The sequence below is a fragment of the Myotis myotis genome, unplaced genomic scaffold (assembly GCF_014108235.1).
Source record: "Myotis myotis isolate mMyoMyo1 unplaced genomic scaffold, mMyoMyo1.p scaffold_m19_p_2, whole genome shotgun sequence".
NCBI lineage: Eukaryota > Metazoa > Chordata > Mammalia > Chiroptera > Vespertilionidae > Myotis > Myotis myotis.
Genome location: NW_023416324.1, coordinates 47,307,621 through 47,330,616, shown reverse-complemented (window position 1 = coordinate 47,330,616; position 22,996 = coordinate 47,307,621). Strand labels below are relative to the sequence as shown.

The following is a 22,996-nucleotide window of genomic DNA, read 5'->3' as shown; positions in this document are numbered from 1 at the left end:
TTTTTTATAAGATATTTTCTAAATTCCATAATATGTATTTTGCCTTTTATGATGATTTTTTATAATTTCAGGTCAAACTGAAAAAAAACCTGGGAAATCATTTGATACGGTTGTTCACTTAGAAGATCATGTAAATAAAAGGTAATTTATTTAAAATTTTTAAATATTTCATTCTATTCAAAGATGTTTCCTTTTTTTGTTTTTTTTTATTTTTTATTTTTAATTCTTTATTAGTTAAGGTATTACAAATGTGTCCTTATCCCCCCCATAGCCACCCCCCCGCCCCACTCATGTTCTCATCCCCCTGTTCATGTCCATTGGTTTGTCTTATATGCATGCATACAAGTCCTTTGGTTGATCTCTTTCCCTAACCCCTCCCTCCCCTACTTTCCCTCTGGGGATTAATAGTCTGATCGCTGTTTCTCTGTCTTTGGATCTGTCCCTGTTCATCAGTCTATGTTGTTCTCTATCATCCACAAATGAGTGAGATCATGTGGTATTTATCTTTCTCTGACTGGCTTATTTCACTTAGCATAATGCTCTCCAGTTCCATCCATGCTGTTGCAAAAGGCAAAAGTTCCTTCTTTTTTACCGCAGCATAGTATTCCATTGTGTAGATGTACCACAGTTTTCTAATCCATTCATCTGCTGATGGGCACTTAGGCTGTTTCCAAATCTTAGCTATGGTGAATTGTGCTGCTATGAACATAGGGGTGCATATATCCTTTCTGATTGATGTTTCTGGTTTCTTGGGATATATTCCTAGAAGTGGGATCACTGGGTCAAATGGGAGTTCCAGTTTTAGTTTTTTGAGGAAACTCCATACTGTTCTCCACAGTGGCTGCACCAGTCTGCATTCCCACCAGCAGTGAAGAAGGGTTCCTTTTTCTCCACATTCTCTCCAACACTTGTTGTTTGTTGATTTGTTGATGATAGCCATTCTGACAGGTGTGAGATGATACCGCATTGTCGTTTTGATTTGCATCTCTCGTATAATTAGTGACTTTGAGCACATTTTCATATGTCTTTCGGCCTTCTGTATGTCCTCTTCAAAAAGTGTCTATCTAGATCCGTTGCCCATTTTTTGATTGGATTGTTTATCTTCCTATTGTTAAGTTGCATGAGTTCCCTGTAAATGTTGGAGATTAAACCCTTATCGGTGATATCATTGGCAAATATGTTCTCCCATGTAGTGGGTATTCTTGTTGTTTTGTCGATGGTTTCCTTTGCTGTGCAAATCAAAGATGTTTCTAATAGGAAAAGGTTCTGCTTTTATTTTCTAGTAGGCCAGAATGAATTTATTCTGGCTTATGACTATTTAGGTTCATAGTACAATCCAATGGCTGATCTTTGACTGCTCAGCTAGTCAGCATTACATGTGGACCTTGAACACATGTTCTATCTGCTGCAAGTTTACAGTCAAGTGGAGAGAAAGACATGGTAAAATGAGTGTAGAGACTACAATAGTTGAGATTCCTCAAACTCTATGTAATGAAAAATAATCATATTAATCCAGTGTGCTTTAAAATTTGTTTGGAGCAATAATATTTAGTCTCTTTAGGTTTACCTCCGTCCTCCTCTTGCTTTCTAAGGTTGTATCTGAGTAGATGAGTGAGGGGCTCACTGGACTTTGTGACTGAGGAGAGGTCCTTGACCAAGGGTCTTCGTCAATATCCTTGTACTGCTGGCCTCATTCCTAGATGTGCTGTGACTGCTGCTGTCTCTGGTTCATGTACTGGTACATATGGTCTATTCTCTCTGAATTTAGATAGGGTACACTCTTACCGCTCATCAGTAAGGTAGGACTTTCTGAGTCTCTTCCATCTCCTTCATTGGCTCTGCGATTGTCCAGCACGTATGCCAAGCCTTTGCTATGGGTTACCTCATCCTTGCAATGGCAAGCTCCTTGGCAAGTCTAAACTCAGTGTCCATGTCACTTGTGAACCAAGGGAGAGCTAACATGAAAATTATATCCTCTCTGCCTAACCCCGCTATTCCATCCTGTTGAAAAGCTGGGGCCACCCTATGTTGGCAGGAAGCTGCCCTGCAAAGCACTTTCTCCCAGAATCTCAACAAAGGATGTGGAAATACCTCTCTACCTTTGGTGTTCTCAACCTACATAATATCCCTTCCCCCACTGAAAAACCAAAGAGGCACACAGATTACTGTCTTGCTTCCACCACCACTTGCTGTCCCCTCCTCTCCCTCTTCTCCTCCCCCAAACCAGGCAGGAAGCCATCTCTTGTCAGATCTATGGCAAAGGGTTTGGGGGAGATGTGGGCAGTGACTTTGAGGAATTGGGACAGACAAAAACTGGCAAGCTGAAATCAGCCCTACAGACATTTATACGGAACTTATGTTCATTTTCAGAAGAAAATCTCCACAGATGAATGATTTTTGTACAAAAGAAAATAAATCCGTCAGAATTGATCCATTAAGTGAGTCTCATGCAGTAGGAAAGAAAAGCTTGCTCCCCTTATGCTTTGAGGATGAATTGAAAAAGCCAGATGCCAAGATAATCAACATTAGTCCGGCAAAGACAGTAACTGATCACAAGGTAACAGTTTACTGCTGTTCAGTAAACGTGTGTATTCCACGACTTGTGGGAATGTCATGTTAGAGTGACCAGAATCTTTGGTAAATCCTTCTTTTGGTTTCACACACTTAAAGTCCTAACGCTCTTTTTGAAACCGTCACCCCCAAACTGGGGGTTCCTTTGCACCAGCTGAACATTCCGCATGTTTTTAAATGAAGAAGGCTTTATCAAATTTTCTCGATTGTAAGGAAATATGAAATAAAAATGGTATTTTAAAAAAAATGGATCATGCATCACTTTTCTATCAATCTACTTCAGCTATTTCAACCAGAAAGTCCACTTATTACAGGCTATTTGGCAGCTCACAGAGTCTCTAGGAAGGCTGAAAGCTGTCCAGTCAGAAGTCACCAAGTTACAGACCCAGACTGCTCCACTGGGGCCCATGCTATTGTCACAGATGACAGTCAACAACTCTGATTCTGGGCAAAAGACACTATTTCTAAGACCCTTGCCACTGCTGCCCTTCAAAGCTATATATATCCATCACCATCCTCACTAAAATAGTTTTAACTATTTTTTCAGAGTCCTTGCTTTTTCTTAATTAAAGACTTGTCTTTGATATATCTTACTGGAAGAGCCCAGGTCACATGCCTACGCCCTAACCTCAAGAGAGGCTGATACAGCCTGCTTCTCCTTAAAGGTACATAGATTTGAAAGGTGAAAAATTCCTAAGGTATTGGACAGAACAAAAATATGACACATCTCCACTACTGTGGTTTAGTGGATAACATTGGCATTTACCAATGGATTGCAAAATTCGATCTTCTGTCATTTGGGGGGAAATCATAGGCATTAACATGTCTTTAAACTAAGTATACTAATAAATAATTAGATAGATCTTAGTTTCTTATTTTATTAACTAGAGGCCTGGTGCATGAGATTTGTGCACTTGGAGGGGTCCCTCAGCCCGGCCTGCGCCCTCTTGCAGACGAGGAGCCCTTGGGGGATGTCCGACTGATGGCTTAGGCCTGCTCCCCAGCAGTTGGACATCCTTAGTGCTGCCTTGGAGGTGGGAGAGGCTCCCGCCACCGCCACTGCACTCGCCAGCTGTGAGCCTGGCTTCTGGCTGAGTGGCGCTCTTGCTGTGGGAGAGCACTGACCACCAGGGGGCAGCTCCTGCATTGAACATCTTCCCCCTGGTGGTCAGTGTACATCATAGTGACCAGTCGTTCTGCCATTCAGTTCATTTGCATAGTAGCCTTTTATTATATAGGATTATACTAGAGGGCCGGTGCACAGATTCATGTACTAGTGGGGCCTCCAAGGATCGGGCCGAAATTGGCTCTACGACATCCCCCAAAGGGTCCCAGATTGAGAGAGGGTGCAGGCCAGGCCGAGGGACCCCACTGGTGCATGATTGAAGCTGGGGAGGGACTGTGGGAGCACTCCAGAGTGTGTCTGGCCTGCCTCACCCAGGCCTGATCAGCTGGACCCCAGCAGCAAGCTAACCTACCAGTTGGAGTATATGTTCCCTAGTGGTCAGTGTGCATCATAGTAACTCGTCAAATGGTTGAACGTCAGACACTTAGCATATTAGGCTTTTATTATATAGGATATCTAAAGAAAAAGTAGCAGTCATTGTAAACTAAACACTGATAATATTTATACTTAAAAGTTTTTTTGGAGTTAATTTTTTTGCTCTAGAAATGTGTGGAAGAGATTCATGAGAAGCTCATACATACACATTTTGCTATTACTGTGATAAAAATAGTCTATTTTAAAGTCAATCTACCACTTTGGCTACTTTATACTGCAGATATATATTGGGCACTTCTTATGTGTTAAGTATTGGGGCACAATAAAAAATACAACCGTTGTAAAGATAATTTTAGATTTTACTAGGATATCCAGACTTTGCAATTTGTGTTTGTTATCAGTTATGTCTCTTATGACCTTTGACTCAATCCATTTTTTTTATATGCTTCTTAATTCTGGACATGAAAACCTAAGAAATGTCAGATGATGTTTTATTCTACCAATAGCCCACCTTATTTATAAAAGGGTTTTAGAAGGCCCAAAGTTCAGATTTTTAACGCTAACATCCAGATAAAATATTAAGAAGAGAAAGAAGTATGTCACATACAAGTACTTGTTTTTGTGTGTGCGTTTGAATATCACATCATTCACCTTTAAAACTTCTATGTATCTTTTTTGAATATTTTATTTTGTTTAAAATATATGTAGCCATCTTGCCTCAATAGACTGATGACTACGTACTCTTTTCTTTAATTCACAGGAACAAAATTACACAAATCCCATAATTTTTCATGAGACTAGACATGTACAAATGTTTCTTTTGACAAAAAATAGGCTTCTGCTCTATCCTACGGAAAATAGAAACATTGGCCCACAGAAAAGAGTACATTTTGCTTTAGAAAGAAATGAAGTTATCAAACCTGAAATTAATAATCAATTTATTACTTCTACCGAACCTAAAAAAGTCATGCCTACAGCATGGAGGAAGCGTATGCAGGCAGTATCTTTTGCAGTGTGCCGCAGAGTTGTGGAAGACAAGCTAAAGAAGAAAACCACTATGCAAACATCCAAAAACATATCTGAGAAATCCTATCATTTCTCAGAGCCTCTTTCCAGCCTAACAGAAAAGTGTGTAGATTTCTTTGGTAAAACTGTCATTCAAGAAACAAGTGCTAAAATTGGCAAATTTGAAAGAATGTTGTTCACAGTAACACCAACGGGCAAATTCAGTGCTTCACCTGTCAAATGTTGCTCAAAGCCTTTAAAACACGTAATCCAAGTCCACAAATTACCGACTGTAACGCCACTGGATAATTTGTTAACCTTTTCAAGTGAAAATTAAATGCCTCATAAAATATTGTTTACCGTAATACTTGGGTAACAAGAAGCAAAGAACAAAGTTTCAAGATCATAGAAGAAATTCTTGTTGAAATAGTAATGTTCTAATGGATGGCATAAGAAAGCAAAAGATAAAAATTGGAGTTATAAATCAATAGACCTCTGTTTAAGAAAAATCAATGTTTTTACAAGAAAAAAAGAACAAAATTAGGAAATAAGTATCAACAAGGGGAATTAGTTCATGAATTTCTATTACCCTAATTTGGTCCTCAATCACCAGCATTCCTACAGTAAAATTTGATTTGGACCAAGAATGTCAGACTGATTCTGGAAATTCACTATTAGAAGCCAAATAACATGGATAAATTTGCTCTATAATTGAATAAAAAATAAAATAAATGTACTATTAACTTGATGTATTTGGAATTAATCATATCAGCATTATAGATGATCATTGAAAAATATTTTACATTAGCAATTTGTGCAATTATAAAGGCTTTGTAAATTTTCAGATAGTTTTTTGTTAGTAAATGTTAGAACTTCATTACTATAAAATGCCTTTTTCAAGTATAACTTTGACTTTTTTCTCAATTGTTAAACAATTTAAAAGGACAACTTATCCTTCATAAGCTAAATAATATTGGTAGCAAATCCTATAAAGTATTGAACATTTTAAGTATAGTATTTAACTTCTCGTTAACCCGGACAGGAAAAAGCAGAACTCAACTTAGAAACAAGTTGCATTTCAAAATTCACTTATAAATCCATTTGTTAGGGGATTAAACATTTTTTTTTTATGATTTCAGAGAGGAAAGGAGAGAGATAGAAACATCAATGATGAGAGGGAATCATTGATTGGCTGCCTCCTCTATGCCCCACACTGAGGATGGAGTCCACAACTGAGGCATGCTCCCTGACTGGGAATCAAACCATGACCTCCTGGTTCATAGGTCAATGTTAAACCACTGAGCCACGCACTCCAGCCAGGCATTTCTTGGAAGATTAAAAAAAAAAAAATCTTAACTGTTAGTACTTGAGGAGAATTGCGTTTAATTAGAAGCATTTCAGTAAGGGGAAGGCTTTGGGGGTCTTTTGAGAACTTCCAAGGGTGAGGAGATAAAGTTGTTCAGGTTCCTGTTTCCACCTCAGACTGGAGGTTGTCCTTATTGTGCGTCAGCAATGCTACTCCTGGGTGTCTCTTCACAAGTAGCAGCAACTTGGGCTCTCCGATAGAATGACCAGAAGAGAAAATGGAGATGGGAGGGGGTGAGAGGGGTATAACTGGAGACTGAATGAAGGAAGAGCAAAAGAAAGGGTTTCAATATAGGGTGGTGGGCTCAGGGACGTGGGAGGTAGCGGGGGAGCATACAAGCTTTCCTGGCTGTTTGCCTTTACTAGTATTCCAGTTACTGGCCAGGGAGAAGCAGCAGCCACAGTTCAAAGTCATGAAGTCATCTTGCTCTTTGCCCAACAAACAGGGATTGACCCTCTTGTTCTCTTTACTTTCTCTGGTCTATTCTCCCTGTATCCCAACCCCACCCCTCTTTTCCCTCCTCCCAGGCTCACTACAAAGCAAAACAGTTTCCCTAACTACCCTGCTGGCTCAGAAAATAAAACACAATTTTTTTTTAAATTACTAACAATAAAAATAAAAATAAATAGAAAATATACCTAATAATACACAGTAATGATGGTTGTTTTTTGTTTGTCTGTTTGTTTTCTGATATTCAGTATCAGATAAACAACTGTGCACCTTGGGTTCGGGCAGATGTGAATGAACTTGGGTAAACAAAGTAAACTATCTGAGCCTCACTTTACTGTATCCCCTCCTTAAGATGGGATAGCCATGTCTTATTACAGTGTTATTTTCAGGATTAAAAAATAATGTGAAGTACCTTGGGTATGGTAAACATTCATTAAAAATTCCTTTCCTATTCCTACCCTTTCCCCTACTCTTCATGTAAATATAACATCTTAAAAGAAGTTCCTCCAAGTCTCTTAATTCAATCTTTTCTAAAATCTAATTACAGTTTTTAGACTATTGTCTAAAGTAGACTCAAATGAAAGCTGAGGATTTTTGTATTAGTTATTTTTGGTGGTATCTGCTTGAGTTGGTGAGCTTTACCCTTTAGGAAGGCACTCAGTCAACTTAAAAATTCCATTTTGCTGAGGATTCTCCATTAAAACAGCTGGACAGTTGGGAGCAGTGGATTCTGGGAAGAGGGTGACCTAAACTCAACACCTTTCTTTTCTTCTCTCAACTTAAGCCTGCCATCTCCTAAACCAAACAGCTGCTGGAATCGTTAAGCAGTGGGTTGCAAGGTTAGACATGGTTTCCATTCTGATGCTGAAATCTGGGTATGGTTTTTGGAGACCAGTCTCTGAGTCACAAGGCAATAATGGGGGCTGTGTTATATCCTGGGACTAGCTGTCCAGTTGGGCTCTGTAGAAATAAAAATCCTATCTAATAAAAGAGAAACATGGTAATTAGCGTACGACCGCTACCCTTCCCATTGGCTAATCAGGGCAATATGCAAATTAACTGCCAGCCAAGATGGTGGCTGGCAGCCAGGTAGCTTGAAACTAACATGACGCTTGTTTGCTTCAGTGACGGAGGAAACCAATGTTCCCCACCTGCCTTGCCGGCCTCCGAGCCTGCCGTTTGAAACATTGTAACAAATATAGAAGCTAAACAAAACCCCAGAAGCCTGCTTTCAGCGAGCCGGGATCTCAGAGCTGGAGTTATACATTGTTTCGATTATAGAACCGAAACAAACCAGATACCTGCTTTCAGCAGCAGAGGCCTAAGAGCTGGAGCCTCAGAGCTAAAGCTGGCCCAGAATTTAAAAAAAAAGAAAAAAAGGAGCGGTTGGGAGCTTCCGTCACCCGCCAGCCTGAAAACAGCCCTCAGCCCTTCACCCAGACTTGTCAGGCACCCCAGTGGGGACCCCCACCCTGAAGGGTGTGTGACCAACTGCAAACAGCCATCATCCCCTCACCCAGGCTGGCCAGGCACCCCAGTGGGGACCCCCACCCTGATCCAGGACACCCTTCAGGGCAAACCAGCCAGCCCCACCCATACACCAGGCCTCTATCCTATATAGTAAAAGGGTAATATGCCTCCTAGCACCGGGATCAGTGGAGCAGCGAGGCCTCCCAGCATGGCTGTTTTCAGGCTGATCACACCCCCTTTAGGGTGGGGGACCCCACTGGGGTGCCTGGCCATCCTGGGTGAGAGGCTGATGGCTGTTTTCAGGCTGGCCAAGCCCCGCTGGCGACAGAAGCTCCCAGCCTCTCCTTTTTTTCTTTTTCCTTTTTTTTTTTTTATTCTGGGATTTATTTACCTTCTATAATTGAAACTTTGTTGCCTGAGTAGAGCCCCACGGGCAGGCAGGAAGCTTGGATTCCTGCTCGCTCCAGCTCCGTGGCCACAGCCAGCTGAAAGCAGGTATCTAGGGTTTATTTACCTTCTATAATTGAAACTTTGTTGCTTTGAGTGGAGCTCAGAGCCAGCTGTGGCAGCTTGGCTTCCTCCATCATTGGGGCAACCAAGCCTCTGGCTTGCTCCAGCTCCATGGCTGCCGGCCGTCATCTTGGTTGGGTTAATTTGCATATAGTTGCTCTGATTGGCTGGTGGGCATGGCTTAAGGCATAGTGAAGGTACAGTCAATTTGCATGTTTGTCTTTTATTAGTGTAGAAGATAGATAATATTCCATTGTATATATGTACCACAGCTTTTTTCTTATAAGATAAAGTTTATTTAGAATGTTACAGAGATAGTAGAAGTGAGCCAGCTGGGCTGTGTAGGCTCAGGAAACAAATTACAGAAGCAAAAGAAGGGCCCTTAAAGTTTAGGTAATGCACTACTGGGGGGGCGGGGGGAGGACGGGGGAGATGGTGGATGCAGGCATACTCTGAGAGAGGAGAGAGGGAAAGAGCTGGACCACAATTTTTTTTTTATTCACTTGTCTATTGATGGGCCCTTTGGTTGCTTCCATAGTTTGGCTATTGTAAATAATGCTGCAATGAACATAGGGGTGCATTTTTCTTTTGGATTTGTGTTTTGGGTTTCTTCAGATAAATCCCCAGAAGTGGAATTACTGGGTCATAAGGCAGCTTCATTTTTAATCTTTTGCAGAAACAAAAGTGGCTGCAGCAATCTGAATTCCCACCAACAGTGCACTAGGATTTCCTTTTCTTCACATCCTCACAAACAGTTGGCATTTGTGGATTTACTGAAAAAATCCTAGAAGGAAACATAGGCAGTAGAATCTTGGACAGTTCCCTTAGCAATACTTTTTTTCAGATATATCTCTTCAGGCAAGGGAAACAAAAGAAAAATAAACAGATGGGATTACAACAAACTAGAAAAGTTTTGCACAGCAAAGGAAACCATCATAAAAACAGACAACCTACTAAATGAAGGAACATTTTTGCCAATGATATATCTGATATGGGGTTAATATCCAAAATTTATTTTTAAAAATCTCATACTACTCAACAGCATGAAAAAAAAACCAATCCAATTTAAAAATGGGCAGAGATTTTATAATTGAATTTATTGGGGTGACATTAATAAAATTGTATAGGTTTCAGGTGTACTATAGTCATCTATAGTATTGTGTGTTCACTACCCCAGGTCAAGTCTCCTTCCATCACCATTTATCCCCCCTTTTACCTTTCCGTATCCCCCTTTCCCTCTGGTCTGTGTCTTTTAGGTTTTTTTTCCTGTGCTTAATCTTTTCACCTTTTTCACCTAATCCCCAAGCCCCCCTCCTCTCTGACAGCTGTCAGTGTGTTTTCTGTATCTATGAGTCCATTTCTATTTTGTTTGCAGATCTGAATAGACACTTCTTCAAAGAGGCTATACAGATGGCCCATAGACATATAAAAAGATGATCAATGTCACTGATTGTCAAAGAAATGCAAATTAAAATCGCAATGAGATATTACTTCACACCTGTCAGAATGGCTGTTGGATAATTTTTGAAAACATTTCTCCTTTTCCTGGAAGCCATTCAGATATTTCAAGACATCAGAGATCTCTCATTTTTTCTCTAGGAGTCAGGTTTCGAGGATTAGGCACAGGTGTGGTATGAGCAGAAAGGTATTCTATTTCAGTGCCTAAAGGGAAAATCAAAACTAGTCATTATTAAAGCTGAGGGGATATTATTAAATGTAAAATCCTATTTACCACTGATTTCACTCTAAAGAAAACCTTCATTCTATGTGTTCTCTGCCCAGAAAAGAATAAGACACTGCCTTGACAGCTATAGTAGTGGGATGGCAACAAGAGTCAAAGAGCAGAGCAGAGCAGTAGTCACAACGTAGATTCCAAAATGGCATTTAGTTTGTCGACATGTCTAATTTATTTAGTCAATAGTCAATTTGATCCAAACCCAAGTGTAGACTTCTATGTGAACCAGAAACTAAATATGGGCTCTCTGTTTCAGATATGAACTACACGTGTTTGGTGGCAATAATTGATAACTAATGCTTCTAAAGACAATTCTATTTCATTCTTTTGCCTTATATTTTTTTCTCCCAATGTCCTTACTATCTTGCTCTTTTTCTTTTTTCTTTCTTTGATTTGCTTAGGACTTCAGAGTTAAAAAGGATCTTGAAAATCATCTAGGCCAGAGCTGTCGAGTAGAATGCTCTGCAGTGATGGAAATGTTTTTATATTTGTGTTGTTCAATATAGTAACTGCTAGCCACATGTGGCCATGGAACTCATAAACTGTTTTTAGGGTAGGGTTTCTCAGATTCAGCAGTATTGACATTTTGGGCTGGATAATTCTTTATTGTCAACAATGCTAGTAGGTCCATGCACAGTCATTCTATTTAACTTCATCCTTATCCTCTCAGCTCTTAGCAATCTGATTTAACTCCTGTTCACATTCCTTCACACATTCCATGGTGGCTGTTCCAAACTCTCCCACTGTGCTCAAATTCATGACTACACCCTGCCCACCAGTTCCAAGAATAGGGGGAAAGCAAAACTAGTCGCAGCTGTAATATGAGATTACTTCCTCAAGTAATCCTGGCATTTATGTAAAATTTCTAGTTCCCATCCAGGTAACAATACTGATCATTTCTGAATTTCTCCATGCTGTGTGAAAGTCAAAGTGGGGTTACCTGTCTCTTTGGATCTAATAGAGGGAGTTCAGTGTGGTGAAAAGAAGATTGGATGGAGATATAAGAGGTCAGGGTTCTCCAATCAGTTATAATAATAATAATATATATGGCCCTCGCTGGTTTGGCTCAGTGGATGGAGTGTCAGCCTGTAGATTGAAGGGTCCCGGGTTCGACTTTGGTAAAGGGCACATGCCAGGGTTGCAGGCTCGATCCCCAGTGTGGGGTGTATAGAAGGCAGCCAACCAATGATTCTCTCTCATCATTGATGTTTCTATCTCTCCCTCTCCTTTATTCTCTCTGTAATCAATAAAAATGTTTAAAAATAATAATAATAACATATATGGTTGATTCAGAGATTTTCAACCTGGCCAGCCTCAGATTCCCCATCTGCACATCATAAAAAATTTGTAATGATTTTTTTCTCAAGATTTTAGATGATCTTTCCAGGTGTAGATCTTTAAGGTTCTATGTTCTTCTTCTTTACTGTTCAACTTTTAAGCAAAACAATGTTTGAGTACCAGCTGTGTGCCATCATTGTGCTAGAGCAGTGATGGCGAATCTATGACACACGTGTCAGAGGTGACACGCAAACTCATTTTTTTGGTTGATTTTTCTTTGTTAAATGGCATTTAGATATACAAAATAAACATCAAAAATATAAATCTTTGTTTTACTATGGTTGCAAATATAAAAAAAACTTCTATATGTGACACGGCACCAGAGTTAAGTTACGGTTTTTCAAAATGCTGACACGCCGAGCTCAAAAGGTTCGCCATCACTGCGCTAGATGCTGGTAATGTAACAGTGACTAGAAGAGACTTGGTGTATGCCCTCATTTATTTTGATGGAGAAGCTGACTACCTGTCCAATGCTCCATCCTGGGAAAGCTCAGCTTTAGGGAGAACAATCCACCTAAGCAGTAGGGTTGCATTACTCTATTCTTAGGCTAACCCACAGGGTACCAAGCGGGTGAGCCTCCTCCCAGTTTATGATTTCTCACGTGTAGCTATGTTGACTGCTTAGTAGAACCAGGGATTATATGAAAAAGATTTAATAATGAGCACCGTACAGGCATTGGCCAACCAAACTTATAACTGAAGCAGGACGTCACTCCAGGACTTACTCTTTTGGTTGCTGGTTTGTGGGGATTCCAGAGGAGGGGCTAGGGACCATGGTAGTAGGTTGAGTCTCAGAGGATCTAGGGATATTACTTTTTACTAACATTTGTAGAAATATTCTTATATTCTAACTATAGAGTGGCCTTACCGGTGTGTTGCTACTGAATATCAACCGTAGGTAGAATGGATGAGGCAATATGGACATACAGCTAAGTCAATTTATCAACAATGCTGGTCTTTCCAGAGTCATCAAGTGAAGCCTGCAGTACCCCAACATTTTAAAAATGCCCGCGTGGATGTGTACATGTACACAAACCCTCCATCTTAACTTGATTTTCCTCTTTTGACTCTACCAAAGTTTCCATCCAGAACCCCCCTCTCCTGGGCCATCTCCTAGTTCTGCCAACCTCAGAGTCTAAATAGGCCCATCGCCTCCTTATATTGAAATGTTATCTTAATGTGTGGAATGTTTAGGATCCTAGACTACCTCATTTGGCCCAATGCATTGTCCTTCCTTGGAAATAACTCTTAATAATGCTTATTTTCTTCCAAGTGTGAGGAAGACATATTATGCTTTTATAATCCAAATTACGGGGGGGAAAACCACCCTACTTTCTCTTTCTTCCTTTCATTCTCTCTTTTTAACATATGTGTATTATATGGCACTGTTCTTGGTACCAAGAATATAATTGTGAAAAAAAAATAAAAGTCCTCCACTCTTAGGGACATGAACCATAAAGCTAATCACATTTAAGCTTCATGACCCTCACTCATATGAAGTTTTTGTAAGGCCTCAAGAAGGGCCTGAGAAAATGTTTACCTACTTTAGGTATTTTATACATTTTATAAAATTTGCAGATGTGAGATATTTTAGCTGCTGTTGGTTAAGAATGCCGTCTCTTTGCACTCTAATTTTTCCACTATCATACTTCCCCTCATATCAGATAACATTTGAGGTGCAGAAGGTATTTTGGAACTCCTTCTAAGAGAAATTGAGTTCTGGATATATCTAGCCTGGGTTTAGTAGGATGTATATAGATGGTATGCAGTCACTTCTACATAAAGTTATTTAGTTGCTATAATGTATGCATGGCACACAAGAAAACTCCAACTGTCTACTGTGCTACTTTATCATGTGACACAAAGTTACAGGTGTGTCCTATATTGGTCAGTTCCAAAAGTTTGTGGCTAGATGGAAGAAGATCTGAAACAGAGTCTGAAGCTGTATCTGAAACCTTTATCCAGTAATCAGACAAATACAATTATTAGCAGAGAACTGGGTCTCACCAATACTTAGTCTCTCAACCAATGTCACCCCAATAAATTCAATAAAAATTGTTTCTCATTTGCAAATAATAATGTAACGTATACTGTTATATATGAACTATGCATTTTTCTGTTTAGATAAACATGCAAAATAGAACTTAACAGAATTTATGTGTTTGTAGGGCACATTTGTAGCAGTACTACAGTGAGTTTTTTGGGTGTGAGGATGCATGTTTCACAAATCCCACTTGTTAGTAATAAAATCAAACTGGTTAAACCATGCTAAAAGAAAGACTGAGCTATTTTTCTATTATCTCTATCAAAAATATGTTATAAACCACGTGGCAATGGGCAAGGAGTCACCTGACCGGTGGTGCTCTTATATCATCAGGGGCATAGCAGAAGTACAGTCCTTAGTTCATCATAGCTTGATGCCTATGTTGGTGGCCAGAACTGTTTCATGCCTGGGATACCTAAAAAAAATCCCAAACACAGAGACACATATGTAAAATTAGTGTCACATACAGAAGCAGTAAAAATATGCAGCTAAAAATATAGAACAATTATAGAGCTGTGGTAGACATGTGATAAAAATATATTAATTTTCTATTTATCAGATTTAACATTTTTGTTAGTTCTGATTTATTTTCTTACATTAAGTACATATCAATTTTTGTGCCTCTTTTTCCATTCTGAATTTTGCATTTTTTAAAGAGAGTTCACTAAAGTTTCATAAAACTTGGATCCACTCTTGCTCATGGAGCTAATATAGAAGAGGAGTTATCAGCAAAGCAGAATGAGAAGGGGCATCCAGAGAACCAGGAGAGGTTCGAGAGAGTGTAACCTCCCAGGACTCAGGGGAAGAGAGTGCAGCTAAAGGAAGGGAGAGGATCGGCAGTGCAAATGTTGTAGCGTGGTCAAGCAAGGGAAGGACTGAGAGTGTCTTCTGGGTTAATTTCCATGGAGGTCACTGGTGACTTAGGCCTGAGCAGCTTCAGTGCAGTGGAGGGGATAAACCTAGTTCAGTGTGGGATGAAAAGTTATTGAGATGGTTACCAAGAGGGAAGAGCCATGGTGAATAGGTGGATAGTAAGGTCAGTTCACTGAGATAGAATATTCAAAGCATCTGACTTAGGATGCAGTTCAATTGTATGTGAAATGTCTTTCTATTTTCAAAATGCCTAATTTGATGTCTGGTATGGTAGTTTTGTGAAGGAGTCATGATTGACTGACTTCCATAGATTGCTGCTTCTATATCCTGGTTATTCTTCTTCATAGGGTTGATAAATATTAAAGTTGGTAATTGAAAGAGGTAATGACATTGCAAGAACATCTTTTAAAAGAAAGTATGTCCACCTTCCCCAAATGAGGCAGGATTGTCAGTAGAGGAACACAGACCCGGGCTAAAGCTATAAAGTCACTTAGAGCTCTGGGACTCAGGTTATGCCGAATACTCCCTCTTGGCGCTTGTTTTCCTGTTTCACCACACCTACTTCCTTATATAGGTAAGGAAGAAATGAGATGAATTTCGGTTGTAGCACATTGCCAGATTCACCATCCGTGGTCAATAAGTTCATTCCTTCCAGCCCAACACAGAGAAGTATGAGGCACTGCAGAGAAACTCCATGCTCTTTTCATGTTTTTTGCTTTCCAGAATTTTAAAAGCATTGTTCAAGTAGAAAACACAGATGATCTTTGTTCCCTGGCTAAAATGTAATCAGTGGTGAAACACAGCAGGGCACTGGGTATGACCTGGCAGTGAAACAGAAACTGGTGAATTGAGGTGAACACAAAAAAGGCCTACATTAATTCCAGTATAAGAAGAGCAAGTGAGCCAAGGGAACGTGAGAAGTAGAGGGAAAAGAAATAATATGATTCATGTTAACAAATAGTGAACAGAATCAATTTCTCTCGTGGAGAAGCATGATGGCTAAAGCAAGGTTTTGATAAAAAGACATGATTTAATTACAAAGATGATTTTTCTGCTAGTAATTCCGCCTGGCAAGTTATATAATATATATTGACATTTCCAAATAGATTGTGTATCAATGAGAACATTTAAATCCAGTCTTTACCATTTTATACAACTTTTAAAGATATGGTTCAACCTTTATTCAATTTTATCAAATTACCAGAGGCCCAGTGCATGAAATTCATGCACTGGGGCAAGGGGGGGGGGGAGGGTCCCTCAGTCTGGCCTGCTCCCTCTCACAGTCCAGGAGCCCTCAGGAGATGTCTAACTGATGGCTTAGTGGGACACCTTTAGCGCTGCCGTGGAGGGGGAAGAGGCTCCCGCCACTGCCGCTGCGCTCGCCAGCCGTGAGCCGGGCTTCTGGCTGAGCGGCACTCCCCCTGTGGGAGCGCACTGACCACCCGGGAGCAGCTCCTGTGTTGAGTGTCTGCCCCCTGGTGGCCATTGAGTGTCATATCAACTGGCTGTTCCGCCATTCTGTCGATTTTCATATTAGCCTTTTATTATATAGGATGTGTAAACTCCCCACATATAATTTTGTGATTAATATTACTGAGGTTAAAAAACAGGTCCAAGTACCTAAAATACCTCAAAGTACCCTAAAATCAAAATACCTACAATAAACACTCTATTAGGGTATGAGCACCTATCTTGTCTTTATGGGTACCTATTAAGAATGCTTGACTCCCTCAGATGTAACAGCATTTTACTGAAGGTCCACAAATCATTACTGGTGTTGAGAAAATGCAACACAGTTCTTGGCCTGTCTATGGTAGATCTTAAATATTTGTTAACCAATAATGTAATCATGCTGAGAAAACAGTAGTTGCTTGTATCAGTACTTCTAGGAGATTTATTTTTATTTCATTTTGTGTAACTGCAATTAATTTATCACAGTTACCATATCATACTCCACAGGGCAGCACTTGAACTGGCCTCTTTTAGTGATGTCCATTGTTGCCATATGACTATAAAAGAAGGTTTTATTTTCATAGTGTTAGTGGGAATATAAAAGTAGTATAACCTCTTTAGAGACCAATTTGTTAAGTCTATTAATAAAACAAAATATGGCCTTTAATTAAGCAATTCCACTTCTAGAAACTTATACCTGCACAAGTAGAATAGACAAAGCTGAACAGACAAGGATAGTCCAGGCTATATTGTGTATGAACTGAAAAACTGGCAATAACCTAAATGTTCATAGGGAGGGTTACATGAATTATGATGCAGCTAGCTAGCTGATGGAATTCTCTGCAGCCATTTTTTAAAAAAGAATAATGTAAAATTTCTATATTGCAACAGAAAGGCCTTCAAGGAATATTAAGTGAAAAGAGAAAAGTTGAATGACAATAATAATTAAAATAATAATAATTATTACTAACACTTATAAAGTGTGTACTGTGTTTTAAGTCCTTTACCATTAGTAACACATTTAATGCTCATCACCACCTTGAGGTGCATACTATTGTTATCCCATTTTACAGATGAGGAAACTGAAGCACAGTAATATCAAGTGACTTGCCCAAGGTCGCAAAATTAAGTGTCAGAGGCAGTGTCTGGTTTGAGAATCAGTGTTCTTACCTAGTTCTTTCCATGAATGTTAAGAAATGAAAATACATGTAAGTATTTTTGTGTAGGGATGTGTATGTATATGTGTTCATATATTCACAGAAAATGGCTCTAAGCATAGCCTCTTAACTGCTAGCAATTGCTTTCTCTGAGAGGGGGTTTGGGGTGGGAGAGGAAGAGGAGAAGATACTTACATGATATTTTTTTTTTGCTTGTTTGCTTTTGTTATGAGGGACATTAATCTATACTAATAAAAAGGTAATATGCTAATTAGACCGGATGTCTTCTGGATGTCCTTCCAGACAAAGCCACAGTGGCAGGGGCTGAGGTAGAGGTGATTAGGGGCGATCAGGCCAGCAGGGGAGAGCAGTTAGGGGCGATCAGGCAGGAAGGCAGAGTGGTTAGGGGCAATCAGGCAGGCAGGCAGGTGAGCGGTTAGAAGCCAGCCATCCCAGATTGCGAGAGGGATGTCCGACTCCCTAAACCGGCAGTTAGACATCCCCCGAGGGGTCCTGGATTGGAGAGGGTGCAGGCTGGGCTGAGGGGCCCCCCCAGGGACGAATTTTGTGCACCGGGCCTCCAGTCCTATATAATAAAAGGCTAATATGCAAATTGAGTGGCAGAATGACCGGTTGCTATGATGTGCACTGACCACCAAGATCAGACGCTCAACACAGGAGCTGCCCCCTAGTGGTCAGTGCGCTCCCACGGGGGGAGTGCTGCTCAGCCAGAAGCCGTGGCAGCCATAGCCATCAGTCAGACACCCCCTGAGGGCTCCCGGACTGCGAGGGGGCATAGGCTGGGCTGAGGGATCCCCCCCCCCCAAGAGCACGAATCTCGTGCACCGGGCCTCTAGTATTTTATAATAATTTTTTCACAAGGGATGTTTCTCAAAATGTAACTCTAGTTATTTTCCTTCTGTTGCTAGCAGTTAAAGAAATTTGGCCATTTTTCTCACTGTTAAAAAGTTCTATCATTCATTGGTTCACTTAATAAAAACAAGTAAATTGTCCTAGGTGTCCCTGCCTTTCCCAGTTCTCAAGAAGTTCACTGTCTAGTGGAACAGATTGACATATAAACATGTAATTCCAGAGTCTCTATAAAGGGGACGCACAAAGATGGGGTGGGAGGGGCACAAAGAAAGATGTCAGTTCTGTGGAGAGCAGTGTGAAGAAGGCACCCAGAGAGGAGGTAATGTTTTGCCTAAATACTGAATGAAAAGTAAGAGTTCTCAGGAGACAGGGGTCGGGGAGAGAGAAAAAGCATCCCAAATGGAGGGAATAATGAGAGTAAACACGGAAGTAAAGACACTGGAACCCACCTTGTTCTTTAGGGGAACGGTTGTAGTTTGACTTAGCTGCAGCTTAGCAAGAGAAATATGCGCGGCGTCTGCCTCCGGAGTTGTGGGCAGGAGCCACATTACCTAAGCCCTGTGAGCCATGTCATGAACTTCATTCCATGTACCAGATGTTCATAAGGAACATGAGAAGAATCAGATGTTCCCAGAATAAGTCAAAGATATGGATCAAAAGATGCATACAATGGAAGGACATTCTGACACATGCTACATGTAGATGAACTCGAAAACATGCTAAAAGAAAGGTTAGATACCAAAGGACAAATATTGTTATGATTCCATTTATATGAGGTACCTAGAATAGTCAACTTCTTAGAGACTGAGAGTAGAATAGTGGTTCCTAGAGGATGGGGGCAGTTACTGTTTAGTGGTTACATAATTTCAATTTGAGATGATGAAAATGTGCTGGAGATGGGCTGGAGATGGGTAATGGTGTGAGTTGCACAATAATGTCAGTGTACGTAATGCTACCGAACTGTACACTCAAAAAGTCTTAAAATAATACATTTTATATGATGCGTATTTTACAATTAAAAAACAGGTTAAAATGGTAAATTTATGTTATGCATATTTTTACAATTGAGATATATGGGAAAAAGAGATGAAGATATAGACAAAAATATTTAGGGAAATAATTCTTTTCTTTCCTGACATTAAAATTAGGTGCGCCACTTAAAAACAAACAAAAACATCTTGTATTGATTTTAGAGAGGCAGGGAGAAGGAAAGAGTGATGGAAACATCAATGATGAAAGAATCATTGGTGGGCTTCTCCCGCAGCCTCTGTCCCTCATCAGAGATGGAGCCCACAACCTGGGCATGTGCTCTTGACGGGAATCAAACCCTGGACTCTTCAGTCCGCAGGCCTATGCTCTATCCATTGAGCCAAACCTGCTAGGGCAGGCATGTCATTTATTTGCTTAAGCTGATAATAATGATTTGTTTCTGTTATATAATAATGGCTATCGTTTACTGGAAACTAGCTCTGTGCTAGCTTTACCTTCATAGAGACGGAGAGATGCAGGCTCAGAGAGCTCAACGAACTGGCCCAAGAGCACACAGCTAGTGAGGGGGCATTTCTAGGAAACCTGTGATTGGAACTCAGCTCCCAACACCCTGCTCTTGCACCAGCCCACAGGGTGCTTGATTATCTTGCTACATTTTTGGACATGTCAATATTTTTCTTTAAAAATTCTCCCATTGCCGAAACCGGTTTGGCTCAGTGGATAGAGCGTCGGCCTGCGGACTGAAAGGTCCCAGGTTCGATTCCGGTCAAGGGCATGTACCTGGGTTGCGGGCACATCCCCAGTAGGAGATGTGCAGGAGGCAGCTGATCGATGTTTCTCTCTCATCGATGTTTCTAACTTTCTATCTCTCTCCCTTCCTCTCTGTGAAAAATCAATAAAATATATTTAAAAAAAAAAATTCTCCCATGATCTGCCACAAGTGTAGGTTTGATGTTTTCTGGGTTGGGAACATGTAAAAAGCCTGAGACTATGCAGAATGAAAAGCTGAGTGTTTACTTTGTTGACTGATTGATTGAGGTATTACATATGTGTCCTTGTCACCCCAGAGTATTTACTTTGGAGCAGTGGTTCTCAACCTTTGGCGGTCAAACGACCCTTTCACAGGGGTCGCCTAAGACCATCCTGCATATCAGATATTTACATTACCATTCATAACAGTAGCAACATTACAGTTATGAAGTAGCAACGAAAATAATTTTATGGTTGGGTCACAACATGAGGAACTGTATTTAAAGGGCCAGAAGGTTGAGAACCACTGCTTTTGCGTGTCTTCGATCCTCTCTGCAAGAGAGACCAAGAGCCTTCAATGTGAGTCTAGACTAGAAACACACAGCCTGAGAACTACGGGGCCATCCACCTGTTACCGGACGGAGGAGGGTCTGCATTTCTGGGGAGGCTGATCCCCGGAGAACAAGCCTCCCGCCCCGCAGCCGCCAGCCTCCCCTTCCCAGGGGCCCGGCCGCGGGGAGAGGCGCGCAGGCGCGAAGTGGCGGCGCTGCTCCGCGCTGTGCTCCGCAGCCGGCGTTCCGGGGTCCCCGCGTGGTTCCCCTGCGCTTCCCCTCCCGCTCTCCCCGCACTTGGGGTCGCCGCTGCCCCTTCTCCGGGCCCCTCCATCCTTCGCCCTGGTCTGGCCTGACCCGCACGGCCCCTCCCCTCTGACCCCGCCCGGGCAAAGTCCGGAGGGTGTGAACCCCAGCGTGCCTGCCTCTGGGCGGGGACGGCGGCCGTGCGGGGAGCCCAGGCGGAGAGCCCGGGCGGAGAGCGCGCAGTCCAGCCCGCAGCTCCGGCCCGCGCGTCCCCCGGGAGCCGCCGCCGCTCGCCCCCGCGCCGCTCGCCCGCCGCCAGGCCCGCCCGCGCTCCCTCCCGGCCGCCGCCGCAGCCATGGCGGAAGTTCATAAACGTCAGCATGCCCGGGTTAAAGGAGAAGCCCCCGCGCCAGCCTCCGCGCACAGACATGCGGAGGAGGTGGGGATGGCGGCGGCCGAAACGCTGACCGTGTTCCTGAAGCTGCTGGCCGCCGGCTTTTACGGCGTGAGCTCCTTCCTCATCGTGGTGGTCAACAAGAGCGTGCTCACCAACTACAGGTAGGGCCAGGGCGCCCAGGCCCGGGCGCAGCGGGCGGCGGCGGGCGCCGGCTCCCTGGACTTGGGCTCCAAAGTTCAGGCTGAACAAAGTTGGCCGGGCGCTGGGGAGGGCGGGCGGCGGACACGCGGCCCGGGCGGCGGCCTGGGCTGGGGTCCCGCTCCGGGCTCACAGCTCCGGACGGCCGGGCGCGCGTTTGGGGAGCGCCCGCCTGCCGCGCCCGCGAGCTGCGCCCTGCAAACCCTGCCCCTCCGAGCGAGCGCCGGAGAGAAGTTGTTTCGTGACCTGTTGGTCCCTGTGCGTGCCAGGCTGGGAGCAGAGCGAGGGATGCTCTCCCTGCAGCGCAGCCCGGGCGGGAGGCTGGGGCGTCAGGGTTCCCCCAATTCGCTGACAGCCTCTGGGGACGCGCGCATCCTCCAGCCCATTTATAAGGAGCCCGGTGCTGTCACTGGACCCCGAGGCAGCAGCATTTCTGCTTTCGAGGTGTGAAACCGTTGCAGAGACCCCTGTCTTCATTTCCTTCAAAAAATCCGTTGCAAGCCGCCGACTGAAATTGTAGAATCGAACAAGATGAGGCAAGTGGCCGCCCCGAGGGTACGAAATCAGCGGTGTTGCCTGGTTTTTCTCACCGGTTTTCACTTGGATTAGAGGCGGACATGGGTGTGTTTGGGTATCCAAATGCATTTTAAGGTTGGCTACATGCAAACTGCATTCACAGAGCTACGTTTGGGTTTTTCTGACCCTGTTTTGTTTTTCTCTCTCTACCATTTTGTAGATTTCCCTCCTCACTATGTGTTGGACTTGGCCAGGTTAGTTGGACTCTTCAGCATTACGCGGTTTATGTCGTTAGAACTTCTCTGTGTGTCTTTATGTGTAGAACAGTGAGTCTGTGTTCTCTGTTTACAGATGGTGGCTACAGTGGCAGTTCTCTGGGTGGGAAAGGCGCTCAGAGTAGTCAAGTTTCCTGACTTTGACAGTAATGTACCTCGAAAGGTAAAAAAAGAAATAAATAATTATTTTCTGAAAAGAAGTCACTATATATATTATATATATTACATATATTAATATGTATATAAATCAGTTGCCTTGTGTATTTAAAAATTGTCACCCAATCCAGAGTGGGTATAATGAAAGTAAAGAATAAATGTTATAATATGTACTCTTTGTTTATTTATTTTTATTTTTTATCCTCATCCGAGGATATTTTTTCCATTGATTTTTAGAGAGTGGAAGGGAGAGGGAGAGACAGAGAGAAACACCAGTGTGAGAGACACGATTGGTTGCCTCCCACATGCCCCTGACCCACCGTAGGTGCCATTGACCAGAATTGAACCCGGGACCCTTTAGTCCGGAGGCTGAGACTCTGTCCACTGAGCCAAACCGGCTAGGGCCGTGGTCGGCAAACTGCGGCTCGCGAGCCACATGCGGCTCTTTGGCCCCTTGAGTGTGGCTCTTCCACAAAATACCGACTTCTGTGCATGGGCACAAAGTTTCAATTGCACTGTATGTGCGCGCCCGCACGTGGACCGACTTCTGCGCATGGGCACAAAGTTTCAAT

General features: G+C 42.3%; 2 protein-coding genes and 1 long non-coding RNA gene across 8 annotated transcripts in view; 2 read left to right on the top strand and 1 right to left on the bottom strand.

Annotated features, from left to right (window-relative positions):
- CUNH1orf141 (chromosome unknown C1orf141 homolog) overlaps positions 1-5,414 on the top strand; it is a 33,188-nt gene extending 27,774 nt beyond the window's left edge. Inside the window, exons 6-8 of the mRNA XM_036348452.1 lie at positions 72-141; positions 2,371-2,557; positions 4,833-5,414. Coding sequence (XP_036204345.1) covers positions 72-141; positions 2,371-2,557; positions 4,833-5,414 — 839 coding nt within the window. The remainder of the gene's footprint in view (positions 1-71; positions 142-2,370; positions 2,558-4,832) is intronic.
- A 1,019-nt stretch (positions 5,415-6,433) lies between these two features.
- On the bottom strand, positions 6,434-21,752 carry LOC118675858. 2 transcript variants are annotated; one of them, XR_004973947.1, is made up of 4 exons: positions 21,351-21,752; positions 14,296-14,405; positions 10,372-10,535; positions 6,434-6,698 (listed from the first exon to the last, which is right to left on the bottom strand). It is a non-coding gene; the product is annotated as an uncharacterized LOC118675858 (long non-coding RNA). The 2 variants fall into 2 exon arrangements; XR_004973948.1 differs by lacking the exon at positions 6,434-6,698 and adding an exon at positions 9,197-9,657.
- SLC35D1 (solute carrier family 35 member D1) overlaps positions 21,051-22,996 on the top strand; it is a 44,929-nt gene continuing 42,983 nt past the window's right edge. Inside the window, exons 1-3 of one of the 5 annotated variants that reach the window (XM_036348654.1) lie at positions 21,051-21,440; positions 22,214-22,247; positions 22,345-22,431. In XM_036348654.1, the coding sequence (XP_036204547.1) occupies positions 21,238-21,440; positions 22,214-22,247; positions 22,345-22,431 (324 nt within the window). In that variant the 5' untranslated portion in view covers positions 21,051-21,237. Of the gene's footprint in view, positions 21,441-21,788; positions 22,014-22,213; positions 22,248-22,344; positions 22,432-22,996 lie in introns of those variants that run through there. The other 4 variants (XM_036348652.1, XM_036348651.1, XR_004973945.1 and 1 more) reach the window with 4 other exon arrangements.